This window comes from Hemitrygon akajei, chromosome 1, assembly GCF_048418815.1.
Source record: "Hemitrygon akajei chromosome 1, sHemAka1.3, whole genome shotgun sequence".
In the NCBI taxonomy this organism is placed as follows: Eukaryota; Metazoa; Chordata; class Chondrichthyes; order Myliobatiformes; family Dasyatidae; genus Hemitrygon; species Hemitrygon akajei.
In genome coordinates, this window is record NC_133124.1 from 139,404,636 (window position 1) to 139,417,629 (window position 12,994).

The 12,994-nt window shown below is 42.1% G+C and overlaps 1 protein-coding gene across 6 annotated transcripts in view; it reads left to right on the forward strand.

The window, feature by feature from the left end:
• Nucleotides 1-12,994, forward strand: part of itprid1 (ITPR interacting domain containing 1) — a 141,597-nt gene that overhangs the window by 13,725 nt on the left and 114,878 nt on the right. For 4 of the 6 annotated variants that reach the window (XM_073052465.1, XM_073052507.1, XM_073052517.1 and 1 more), the window contains exon 2: nucleotides 4,455-4,625. In XM_073052465.1, the coding sequence (XP_072908566.1) occupies nucleotides 4,556-4,625 (70 nt within the window). In that variant the 5' untranslated portion in view covers nucleotides 4,455-4,555. Of the gene's footprint in view, nucleotides 1-3,330; nucleotides 3,421-4,454; nucleotides 4,626-12,994 lie in introns of all 6 variants that reach the window. The other 2 variants (XM_073052475.1, XM_073052486.1) reach the window with 1 other exon arrangement.

The following is a 12,994-nucleotide window of genomic DNA, read 5'->3' on the forward strand; positions in this document are numbered from 1 at the left end:
ATCGCAGCTTTCAATCCTTTGTCCAAGACTATTTTAACTGGTATTATGAATGGACACTCCAATCAAAATGCTGAACTGATTGCTGTGGCGCTGGTACACGTCACGCTCTGAAGTGGAAAGACGTTGTGGCAAGAAATACATGAGTTTCTGGACCAAAGTATTTGGGCTAGGAATATGGACAATCAAACAGAAGAATAGTAACAGTGGGATGCTAGGAAAGCTACTATAGAGACAGGACCTTGGACAAAAGATAAGAAATGTCACAAAAATCACAAATTGCAGTGTATCTTGTTGATGCTCAGGCAAAAGAAGATGATTTATCTCATTAGTATGGCCAATGTGTTGATCAAATTGTGCAAGTTTGAGAAGTAGGTAATAGAGGAAACAGATAGTGTTAATGCAAACAGACTTTTTCCAGTGAGATTGTGTGAGACTTGAACTAAATGTAATGGGTTAAATATTAAAGGCGAAATATTTAAGGAAATCTTAGGGAAATTTCATCACTCAGAGGGTGGTGTGAGTGTGGAACAAGCTGCCTAAGGAGGAGGTGGATCTGGGTATGATTTCAACACTTAAGAGAAGTTTGGATAAGTACATGGATGGGAAGGTTTTGGAGGGCTACGGTCTGGTTGAAGAGACTATGAAGAATAACAGCTTGATGGGCCAAAGAACCTGTTTCTGTGCTGTAGCACTCCACCGGTATGATTCTCTCAAATGATGGAGGAATACCCTCTCCATTTAAGGCAACTACATATTCCAAAAGAGGCTTAGTCTTGCTCAGGTACAGCAAGTAGATTATGTATAACCCTTTTACAAAAGAGCTATCAACACCTACAAGTCCTGTCCAGATTACAAACTGGTGACTTATGGACACCCTGTACACATGAACAAGCCCTTGTGACACTGATGGGATAGATGTGGATGGATTTACCAGCTGTTGTGTGCCTGCTGGGTGGGAATGGGGTATTTCTGTGGGTCTTCTTTCCCCACCCCCACACATGCCCCACAATCGAACTGCAACAATCAAGGGCTGGGTCAAACCACGCAGAGAGGGTAGTGCTAAGGAGACACAACTGCTCACTGACACTGACAGAGTCAACGAGGCTGACTAGTGACTGCCTTTCACATGCATGCTCACTTACCGTCCACAGATGTTTCTGTGATTCTTTCCCACATTTTGCTTTCGTTCATTTCTGAATTGAAAGTTCAAAGTAAATATATATCACCATATACAACCCTGAGACTCATTAATTCCATAGAATAGTGACCATAATAGAATTAATAAAAAACTGAAACATATCAACCAGTGTGCAAAAGACAACAAACTGTCCAAATGCAAAAGAAAATTAAAGCAATAATAATAACAGTAATATTTAAATAAGCAATAAATATTAAAAATATGAGACAAGGAATCCTTGTTCCCCTTAAAATTTTCACCCTTAACTGATGACCTCTAGTCATAGTCCCACCCAACCACAGCGGAAAAGCCTGCTTGCATTTACCCGATCTATACCCCTCATCATTTTGTATACCTCTATCAAATCTCCTCTGAATCTTCTACATTCCAAGGAATAAAGTCCTAACCTATTCAATCTTTCCATATAACTCATGTGCTCCAGACCCAGCAACACTCTTATAAATGTTCTTTGTACTCTTTCAACCTTATTTACATCTCTCCTGTAGGTAGATGATCAAAACTGTACACAATACTCCAAATCTCCAAATTAGGCCTCATTAATGTCTTATACAACTTCAACATAACATCTCATCTCCTGCACTTAGTACATTGATTTATGAAGACCAATATTCCAAAACCCTTCTTTATGACCCTATCAACCTATGACGCCATTTTCGATTATTTATGGACCTGTACTCCCAGATCCCTTTGTTCTACCGCACTCCTTAGTGCCCGACCACTCATTGTGTAAGACCCACCCTGGCTGGTCCTACCAAAGTGCAATACCTCACATTCGGCTGCATTAAATTCCATCTACCACTTTTCAGCCCATTCTTCCAGAGGGTGTAGTCCACTGTAACTGATGATAGCAGTCTTTACAGTGCACTACACCCTCAATCTTGATGTCATCCACATACTTGCTGATATAGTTTACCCCATTATCATGCAGATCATTCCTGTAGAAGATAAACAACTATGGACCCAGCACTGATTCCTGCAGCACTCCACTCATCCAGACAGAGAAGCAACCATCCACTACCATTCTCTGGCCTCTCCCACAAGGCGAACATCTATTCAAATTTGCTACCTCATATTGAATGCCGAATGACAACTTTCTTGAGCAACCTCCCGGGACCTTGCCTAATGCCTTGCTAAAGTCCATCTAGACAACGTCCACTGCCTTGTCTTCATCAACTTTCCTTCTAATTCACCAAAAAACTCTGTGGGACAGGTTAAGCATGAAGCCACGCTGACTATCTTTGTCTATGCAAATATTCATATATCCGGTCCCTTAGAGTACCTTACAATAACTTTCTCACTCTTGATGTCAGTCTCACCGGCCTATAATTTCCTGGTTTAATTTCTTAAACAGTGGAACAACATCAGCTATCCTCCACTCCACTGGTACCTCACCTGTATCTGGATTAATTGAACAGCTAAATGAGTTACTGAACAACATGTAGAAATGTTGAGACTGTGACATACTCTGTAAGAATGGTTCACTTATTTGTTATGTGTTGTGTCATATGATGTAGGTGATCATAGTCTCATGGCAATTTTTTCTACAGAAGTGGTTTGTCAATCCCTTCTATTGGGCAGTGTCTTACCAGTCAGGTGACCCCAGCCATTATCAATACTCTTCAGAGATTGTCTGCCTGGTGTCAGTCTGCTACCATGGCTTCTGGTCAGGGGACTAAGCAGGTGCTTCACCTCACCCAAGGGTGACCCACAGGCTAGTGGAGGGAAGGTCTTACTCCTGTTTTGGTAGCAACATATCTCCACCCCAACACACACGAATGGTTAGGCCTTTTAAATTGGGTCTAGTTTAATCTCAACAATTGACCACTAACAAAAATGTCATCCTTCCAACATATAATGAATGCACATTGATTTTCTAAACCATCAGAGGAATGCAAAATAGTGACTCCCAAAAAGCAGACATTTGTAAAGGGGCAAAGGTGCAGAAATATTACTCAGAAAGTGTTGTCAAAAATGGGGAAATTATTAATCAAGTAAATGCATATTGAGTGTTACAGTGTTAACCCTCTAACTTCAGAGTTAGAACTCAAAGTAACAAGAAAGAAGAGCCAAATCAACAATAATGTCACCAAGACCAAACCAAAATTATTGCTCAATTTTATTTATCCATCCAGGAACAGGTTTAATCATACTTCGTCGCAAGAGATTCTGAAAATGCTGGAAATCTTGAGCAACACACACAAAATGCTGGAGGAGTTTAGCAGGTGAGGCAGTGTCAATGGAGGGGAATAAACAGTTGATGACCTTTCATCAGGGCTGGAAAGGAAGGGGGCAGAAGCTAACGGAAGAAGGTGGAGAGAAAGGAAAGAATACAAGCTGGCAGGTGATAGGTGAGAGGCAAGGTCTTAGTATTTGTACTTCTGCAGAATGAAAACATTTGTATGAGTTACATGCTCTAGATTCTAGAGCCTAGAATATGGACTATGTGGCTATTCAGTAAAAGCATCAAGTGGTGGAATAGAGTATGTAGTGGAAGACAGCAAGAACTTTGTAATTGGTTTAGAGTAGTGATGTTGAACATTTTGTGACACGTGCAATGTACATTGTTAATCACTATTACACCAGTGTCTTTTTTAATGTATCAAGAGTGCAGTAAATGGACTGATTAAAACTGATTGCTGTAATTTATCATGTGATAGAAGGTACTTGTCATGCAGCAAGAAGATGCTTGATCATGTGTATAAAGGAAGGAGATTTTGCCATTGATGGAGTGATCTCTTTGGACTGGATTTGTATGTAGTGCTAAGGATCATAAACTGGTGTAGTCATAGTGTCAAAACAACATAATGAACGTGAGAGCATTGTTTTGTTCTCTCTTGAGAACTGTGTTTTTGAATTAATCAAGCATACTTTGCTTTTAATCTGTGGTCATGACAGAGTTGTCTCAAGAGCGGCTGAAGACTATTACATTTGCCGCTACAAACAGCAGAAAGGACATGAGAAATGTGTTTACGTGAACAGTGTATGCTGCTCTTGTATAATAAAATAATGTTCTTGAATATAGTGATTGAATCAGAACCAGATTGCAATACACCCCCATTTTACAACTAATAGGAACAACTTGCAGAATGGACTCTACTGACTCTATAGAGATACTATTTCTTCCATAAAATAAAAAAAGGGTATAATTCATTGACATGATTGATGTGATCAGAAAGTTGCTCTGAAACTAGTTTAGACCCTTTTTTTGATCAGATTGGCTTATGAGGAATTAAACCATATATATTATGCTCCGCAGCTAGTGTAATCAAAGATCCATATATTGCTGGAAGATTGCAAACCATCACCAGCCAAGACAAGCCTAAAGAAGCGAATTGAAAATTGGTGAGGAAGGCAAGAATGGTAATGGATGAAAATACATCAGCAGAGGCATCGAAACATCCCCTTCTCAAGCGTCATGCAACAGGTGGTAAGTATAATGGAGTAAAAAAAAATGAATACATTTTAATAACAAGATACCAATAAGGGCATGTTAATAACCCACACCAATAATAATGTGGAAATCAGCTAAGCTCCAGCTATTTGGCAGTGTCATGCATTAGGCACAGCTTTCTGGAATTAACATAGAATTCTTACACATGCAAAATGAATTATCAAAGATAATTCTGTGTTAGAATTCTGTGCAAAGATAAAAGCTGTGTTTACACAAGATATTGTGTAACTGGAGGAAAGAACTGTAGTTTATCAATTTTCCATCAGCTTCCCAATTCATTTGTTTAGTCCTAAAACTATTCAAATTATAAAATTCACTATCTTTCAAAGTCTCCCTTCCAACTACGAAAACAAGTTGAAATACGTACAGGGATAATTAACAGATCACAAAAAAAAAAACTTACTTTTTTTCCCCTTCACTTTCAAATACTTCTCACCATTCTGACTGGTATGTTCCAGGTAAATTTCAATGAGCATCACCCAACCTGTTGAAAGTTGAGAAGAAGACTGGTGAATACAGGACTAAAGGCTCCTGTATCTCCTTTGCAATGGTAGCAGCGAGAAGAGAGCATGGCCAGGATGGTGGTTGTCCTTGAGATGGATGCTGTTTACTTATGGCAGAGCTCCTTATACATGTGCTCAATGGTGGAGATGGCTTTTCCCGTGATGGACTGGGCTGTATGATATCCATTGCCTTTTCCAGGTTTTGCTCTTCATGGGAATTAGTGTTTCCATACCAGGCCGTGATGCATCCAGTCAGTATCCTCTCCACTGTGCAGCTACAGAAGTTCATCAAAGTTTTAGATGACATGCTGAACCTGTACAAACTGCTAAAAAAGTAGAGGCACTGCCTTATCTTCTTTGAAATGGCACTTCTGTACTTGTTCCTGAGATGGTAATGCTGAGGAAGTTAAGTTACTGACCCTCTTCACCTCTGATCCCCTGATCAGGACTGGCTCATGGATCTCTGGTTTCCTTCTCTCATAGTCAATAATCAACTTTTTGGTTTTACTCACATTGAGTGAGAGGTTGTGGCACCATCTGGCTGAATGGTGTCACAGCAACAACAGCATCTCACTCAACATTGCACAACCAAAGATTACAGGAGGAGGAAAGGGTGCCTTCCAATATTTATACATTGATCCCAGGGCTTCCCAACCTGGAGTCCACACACCTTGTTTAATGATATTGTCTCCTGGCATAAAAAAGGTTGGGAACCCCTGCTCTCTGCCTTGCTCATTCAAGTCCCTGTCCAAATACCTTTTTGATATTGTAATTGTTTCTGCCTCTATCATCTCAACTTGCCCCTCATTCAATTACTCTTTGTTTGAAAATGTACCTTTCAGATTCTGCGCCAACCTCCTCCCTCCCACTTCAAACCTCTGCCCTCTAGTTGCAGACAGACGTACCATTTCGAAACAAACAGTACCTACATAGCCTATCTATGCCTCTCGTTAATTTACATACCTCTAACATTGCATCTTACAGCCTCGTCTGATCCAGGGAAAACAACCCAGTTTATCCACTCTCTCCTTGTAATTCACGCCCATCAATCTAGGAAGTATTCTAAGTAAATAGAGCAGTCTAGCAGAGGAACAGGCCCTTTGGCCCACAATATTATACTGTACTCATTAAACTAATAATTAAATGCCCATCTGATCTAACCCCTTCTGCCTAAACAACCTTCATATTCCTCTATTTTCTGCACAGCTATTGCCTATCTAAGAGTTCCTTAGTAATCTCTATTTTGAATCTGCCTCTACCACCACCCTTGGCAGTGCACTGCAGACTCCTAGCCCTCTCTGTGTTTATAACATAAAATTAAAGATTTTCCCTCCATATCTTTTTTGAACTTTCTTCCCTTACCTTAAATATATGCTCTCTAACATTAGATATTGTAGCCCTGGGAAAAAAAGATGCTACCTGTCTACTCCATCTATGCCTCTCCTAGTCTTATAAATCTCTGGAAATGGCTTGGGAAAATGTGTAAACAGTCATGTACACCCCCATCCTATTTATAAACCAATGTGGGCAAAATTCCAGACCACAACACACAGAGCTTGCCACGAAACCAATCAGTGACAAGATGTCCTCCTTACATCACAATTGAGTTTCCATAATGACGTCCAATCAGCTAACTGATAAAGGCCAAGCATTCGGCGGTCTCACCACAAATGAACAGCATTGATGATGCATCCTCATACAGTGACGAAACGCTTGCAAGTAAACTGCCAGGATCGGAAAACAACTCAACCCAAACATTACAAACCTCCATCAGATCTTGCTTCACTCTATGTTGCTGCAGGAAAAACAACCTCAAATTCGTCTGACTTCTGCAGAATGCGCATGTCCACTAATTCATGCAGGATTCTATTAAACCTCTTCTGCAGCCTTTCCAGTGCCTTTCCTTGTTATAGCAGGGTGAACAAAATTCAATACGGTACTTCAGGTACAACGCAACTAATATTTTATAAAGCTGCAACATAACATCAGGACTCTTGTGAATCTATTCTGCATCCCTCTAATTTAAGCATATCTTTCTTATAGCATCATCAGAAGAGCTGGCACTGTTCCATGTATTTCACAGAAAGTTAAGTGTAGCTTGGGCCTATGCAAGTGCAAAATGCCATTAACCACACCTTTGAACTGGAAAAGCTAAGTGAGTGATATTAAAGGGGAATTTGTTTTATATGAGGACAAGTTTACACAGGCAAATGACTGTTGAGGTGGAAAACTGATACCAGCTGATCATCAACTGGAAAATGGAGATAAATAATTTAAGAAAATACAATTTATACAGACTCTAATTACAAAAGTAGATGGAACTTTTCCAGGTGTGTACATCGGATGTGTAGACAATGGAACAAACGGTGCCACTTTGTTATGTTAGTGAAGACCTCAGCTACATTCGATAGTTTGTTTTTTCTGAAGGCTTTTTTGCCTTTAGGTTTTAGCCTTTTGTGCAAACCACTTCATGGATCCAGCTTCTGAATCATCTCTTTAAACTGCTTCAACCAATTGATCGCTTTCCTGTTTGGTTTAATTCCAAATGTTCCCAGAAAAATATTGAGGTTTTATGTATAGGAATTAGATTGTATTATGAAATATTATGGAACTAAATTATTATGTATTCATAGGATGAGAGGAAATATTTCTTGGTCAGGTAAAAAAAAGTAACACTGCAAATATGAAAATCAAGAACAAAAAGGCAGTTCATTTGTAAGCAACACACACAAAATGCTGGAGGAACTCAGCAGGCTGGGCAACATCTATGGAAATGAATAGACAGTCGACGTTTCGGACCAAGACCCTTCTTCAGGACTGAAAAGGAAGGGGGAAGATCCCAGAATAAAAAGGTTGGGGGGAGGGAAAGGAGGCTAGCTGGAAGGTGATAGGTGAAGCCAGGTGGGTGGGAAAGGTCAAGGGCTGGAAGCGGAATCCAATAGGAGAGGAGAGTGGATCATAGGAGAGAGGGGACCCCGGTGAAGTGATAGCCAGGTGAGAAATAGTAAAAGATCAGAGTGTGGATTAGAGGAAGGAGGAGGGAGGGGAGAATTTTTTTTTTACCAGAAGGAGAAGTTGATATTCATGCCATCAGGATGGTGGTTACCCATACAGAAGTTGTGCCTCTATGCCGAGGATGGCCTTGGCATGGCACCAGAGGAGGCCATGGTGCAACATGTCAGAATAACTTACTTATTTCAATTAGTTGCTAATTTTGCATTGAAAGGCAAAGTTAATCTTTGAAATATAATGAAAGACAATGTAAGGACTGCTATGATAAAGTTCATCACGCAAAGGATGACAAATATGATATATTAAGGATTCTGCCAGAGTCCTGATGAATTCTAGTTACAATATCTGTTAAAGGACAGAGCAACTTTAAAGAAGGAGTTCATTCTAGTTCATTGGTCAGAATGCATTTAGAGTATTGTATGCAGGATGCATATGGCAGCAATGGAGCAAGAGCCAGTGAAACTCACCGGGTTGTTGACAGGAATGGAGGGCAGTCATTATAAGGAGAGAGGAAATAGGCTGGGTTTATTTTCATTGAAAGGCGGCAGACTGATGGCAATCTTATAGATAGTTACAAATTATGAAAGGCAAAGACAGGATAGACAGTCAGAAACCTCCTCTACAACACAGGACATGAGGACTAAAAGGCACAGACATAAGGCAAGAGTGAAGAAATTTAAAGCATATCTAAGGAGTAAATTTTTCCACACAGTGTGGAATGAGAGAGAGTATTAGAGACAAATGCTATTACATTTAATCATCCTGAAACAGCTGGAAACATCCACTGTTAATTCATTTCCATAGATACTGTCTGACCTGCTGAGTTCCTCCAGCATTTTGTTGTTATAGCATTAAAAACACATCAGATAGGAAAGGAATAGAGGGCTAAGATAGGCAAATTAGGTTAGAGTAGATACACATTGTGATCCGTGTGGATGAGCTGCACCATAAAGTACATTCTGTGCTCTGTATTTGTGCTGTACATTTCTATAACTCATTGGCTTATTTAAATTTGTTGTAAATACATTAAAACTCCGTACTGCTTTCCCACTAGACACAGAAGCAGAATAGGGCCTCTCAGCCCATTAAGTCTGTCCTGCCATTCTGTCATGGCTGACTTACTATCCATCTCAACTCCATTCTCCTGCCTTCTCCCCATAATCTTCGATGCCTTTACTGATCAAGAACCTATCAAACTCCACTTTATATTTGCCCAATGACTTGGCCTCCATAGTTGCCTGGGGCAATGAATTCCACAGATCCACCATCCTCAGGCTAAAAAAAATTCCTCCTTGTCTCTGTTCTAAAGGAGTATCCTTTGATTCTGAGACTGTATCCTTTGGTCTTGGACTCCCCAACCATAGGAACAACCTCTCTACTTCCACTCTATGTCCACCTTTCAATATTCAACAGGTTTCAATGAAATCCCCTCTCATTCTTCTAAACCCAGGCGAGCACAGGCCACCGGCCCATTGAACACTCTGCATTCCCGGGATCATTCTTGTGGCCCTCTCCATCATGCCAGCACATCCTTTGTTAGATAGCAGGTCCAAAACTGCTCACACCATTCCAAGTGCTTCAGCATTACATGCTTTTATATTCTAGTCCTCGGGAAATGAATGCTAACATTGCATTTGCCTTCCTCACCACCAACTCAACCTGCAAGTTAGTCCTTATTTCCCCATTTGGAGAGATGGGTAATACTGTGGCTGGCATTTGACAGATGAGGAAGCTCGTTAAACTCAGCAACCACTTTATTGCGATAAGCACAAAACAGACCAGGCACCATGACCCAGAGAAGGAACCTAACTAGTCTCATACACGTTGTTCCCCACTGCGATGCGCGGCCTTCTCTTCCCTCACATCGCCGCAAAGTTGCTGATGACCATAGCCAACCGGACCACTGTTGCTGTCCACCCAGGTGACAGTGGTCCATATTGGGGAGAACACTGGGATGGATGGTAGTGATGGTTGACCCCGTGTCCACCAACACACGGCATCTGATGCCCTCCACCACGCAGTCCACATGTAAGCCTCGCTCTTCACCCAAACGGACCACCCGGAGGGGCGACAATGGAGGGGTTCAGCTGGAGGATTTGGATGATGCTACCCGCTCGGCGATTCCCAATGGCTGCGCTGGGCTGTGGCGTGGTGCCGGTCGAGGGTAGTCCCGGGCCAAATGACCTGCCTCATCGCACTGGGAACAGAGGTCATTTTGTGGCCCAGGGTGGGGTCGGCGTAGCGCTGGTCGGACTTGTCTCATGGGCACCTCCTCATCAAGATTCCTCCTAACCCTCGGTGACACAAGCCCGGGCTCGCTGTGTGCAGGGTAACATTGAAACACCCTGGGGGCTAAATTTGCTCCTGCCCTCTCCGCCTCGTCCAGCGATGATGGCGACGTCAGGCGAACATGCTGCCGAAGGCGCTCCGGCGTCAGCGCCTTTACAAAGGTGTGGGGGGGAAAGCTGTCCCTGGGCCGCGGGAGGGAACCAGGGGTGGCCATGCCGAGCACAGTGGCGGGGATCAGCTGCTAATGCCCCCAGGCTTCCTCCCAGACGGCACCGTCTGCTGCCCAGTTCTTCCCTCATTGCTTCCGCCAACGGCCTCTGCTCGAAACGCCGCTCCTGCACCACAACAAGGGCCCTGTCATCACGCAGCTCCGCTGGCGTTAGGTCGAGGAGGGCCCGCAGGGCATCTCGTTCCAGTGCTGGGGCAAGATGCATTGCTGTCTCGGGGGGCTCCACTCGATGAGCCATGTGACAAGTTTGATTGGATTTTCTCCTCAGTGGTTGTTAGTTATGGAGTCATACAGCACAGGAAAAGGCTCTTTAGTCCAAGTCATCCAGGCCAACTAAGAATCCCATCCAAGCTAGTCCAATTTGCCCAGGTTTGACTCATATGCTTCTAAATCTTTCAGATACTAACCACCCTCTGGTCAAAAGGTTCGGTCCTCAGGGTCCTGTTAAATCTCTTCCCTCCCAACTTAAACCTATTGATTACCCAGCCATGGGAAAAAGAATGTGCGTATTGACCTTATCTATGCCCCTTGTGATCTTATACACTTTTGTAAGTTCACCCTTTGTTCTCCTACACCCTGATGAGGAAAGTCTCAAAATGGCCAATTTTCCTCCATAGCTTAGTCCATCGAGCCCAGGAGATATTCTCATAAGCATACTCTGCACTCTCTTCAACTTAATGGCATCTTTCCTACAGCAGTGTGACTAAAACTGAACACAGTATTCCAAATGCATCCTCACCAACATTGTATATCTGCAGCATAGTATGTTAAATTCTATACTCCTTTCCCTGACTGATAAAGGCCAGCATATCAAAAGCCTTCTTCATCAACCAGTCTACTTGTGGCACCTACTTCCAGACAACCATGTCTTTGTACTTCTAGGTTCTTCTGTTCTACAACACTTCCCAGAGCCCTACTGTTTACTGTGAAAGTCCTACCCTCATTTGTCTTGCCTGAAATGCAAACAACACACATATCCAAATTAAACTCCATTTGCCTTTCTTTGGCTTATCTGCCCAGCTGATTGAGATCCCTCTGTAGATCCTGATAGCCATTGTCACTGTCTATGGCATTACTGATTATCGTGTCATTGGCAAACTTACTAACTAGTCTCTTGGTACTACGGAAAATGCAAATTCTTTAGTTGCTGGTCTTAAACAGTTGCTGACTCAGGTAGACTGAGGGAATCAAAATGGTACTGGACCCCAGGAAAGGGAGTTTGTGGAGTGCCTCTGAGATGGATTCTTAGAACAGCTTGTACTGGAGCCTACCAGGGAGAAGGCAATTCTAGATTTAGTGTTGTGCAATGAACCAGATTTGATCAGGGACCTCAAGGTAAAGGAACCATTAGGAGGTAGTGACCATAATATGATATGTTTTAACCTACAGTTTGAGAAGGAGAAGGGAAAATCGGATGTGTCAGTATTACAGTTGAACAAAGGTATCTATGGAGCTATGAGGGAGGAGCTGACCAAAGTTCAATGGAACAATACTCTAGCAGGGAAGACAGTGGAACAACAATGGCAGGTATTTCTGGGAATAATGCAGAAGGTGCAGGATTGGTTCATTCCAAAGAGGAAGAAAGATCCTAAGGGGAGTAAGGGGGGGCCGTGGCTGATGAGAGAAGTAAAGGGCAGTATAAAAATAAAAGAGAAGAAGTATAACATAGCAAAGATGAGCGGAAAACCGGAGGACTGGGAAGCTTTTAAAGAGCAACAGAAGATAACAAAAAAGGCAATACGCCAAGAAAAAAATGAGGTACGAAGATAAACTAGCCAAGAATATAAAGGAGGATAGTAAAAGCTTCTTTGGGTATGTGAATAGCAAAAAAATAGTTAAGACCAAAACTGGGCCATTGAAGACAGAAACGGGTGAATTTATTACAGGGAACAAGGAAATGGCAGATGAGTTGAACAGGTACTTTGAATCTGTCTTCACTAGGGAAGACACAAACAATCTCCCAGATGTAATAGTGGCCAAAGGAACTAGGGTAAAGGATGAACTGAAGGAAATTTATATTAGGCAAGAAACGGTGTTGGATAGACTGTTGAGTCTGAAGGCTGATAAGTCCCCGGGACCTGATGGTCTGCATCCCAAGGTACTTAAAGAGGTGGCTCTAGAAATCGTGGATGCATTGGTAATCATTTTCCAATGTTCTATAGATTCAGGAACAGTTCCTGCTGATTGGAGGGTGGCTAATGTTGTCCCACTTTTCAAGAAAGGAGGGAGAGAGAATTATAGACCGGTTAGCCTGACGTCAGTGATGGGAAACATGCTGGAGTCAATTATAAAAGAGGAAATAATGACACATT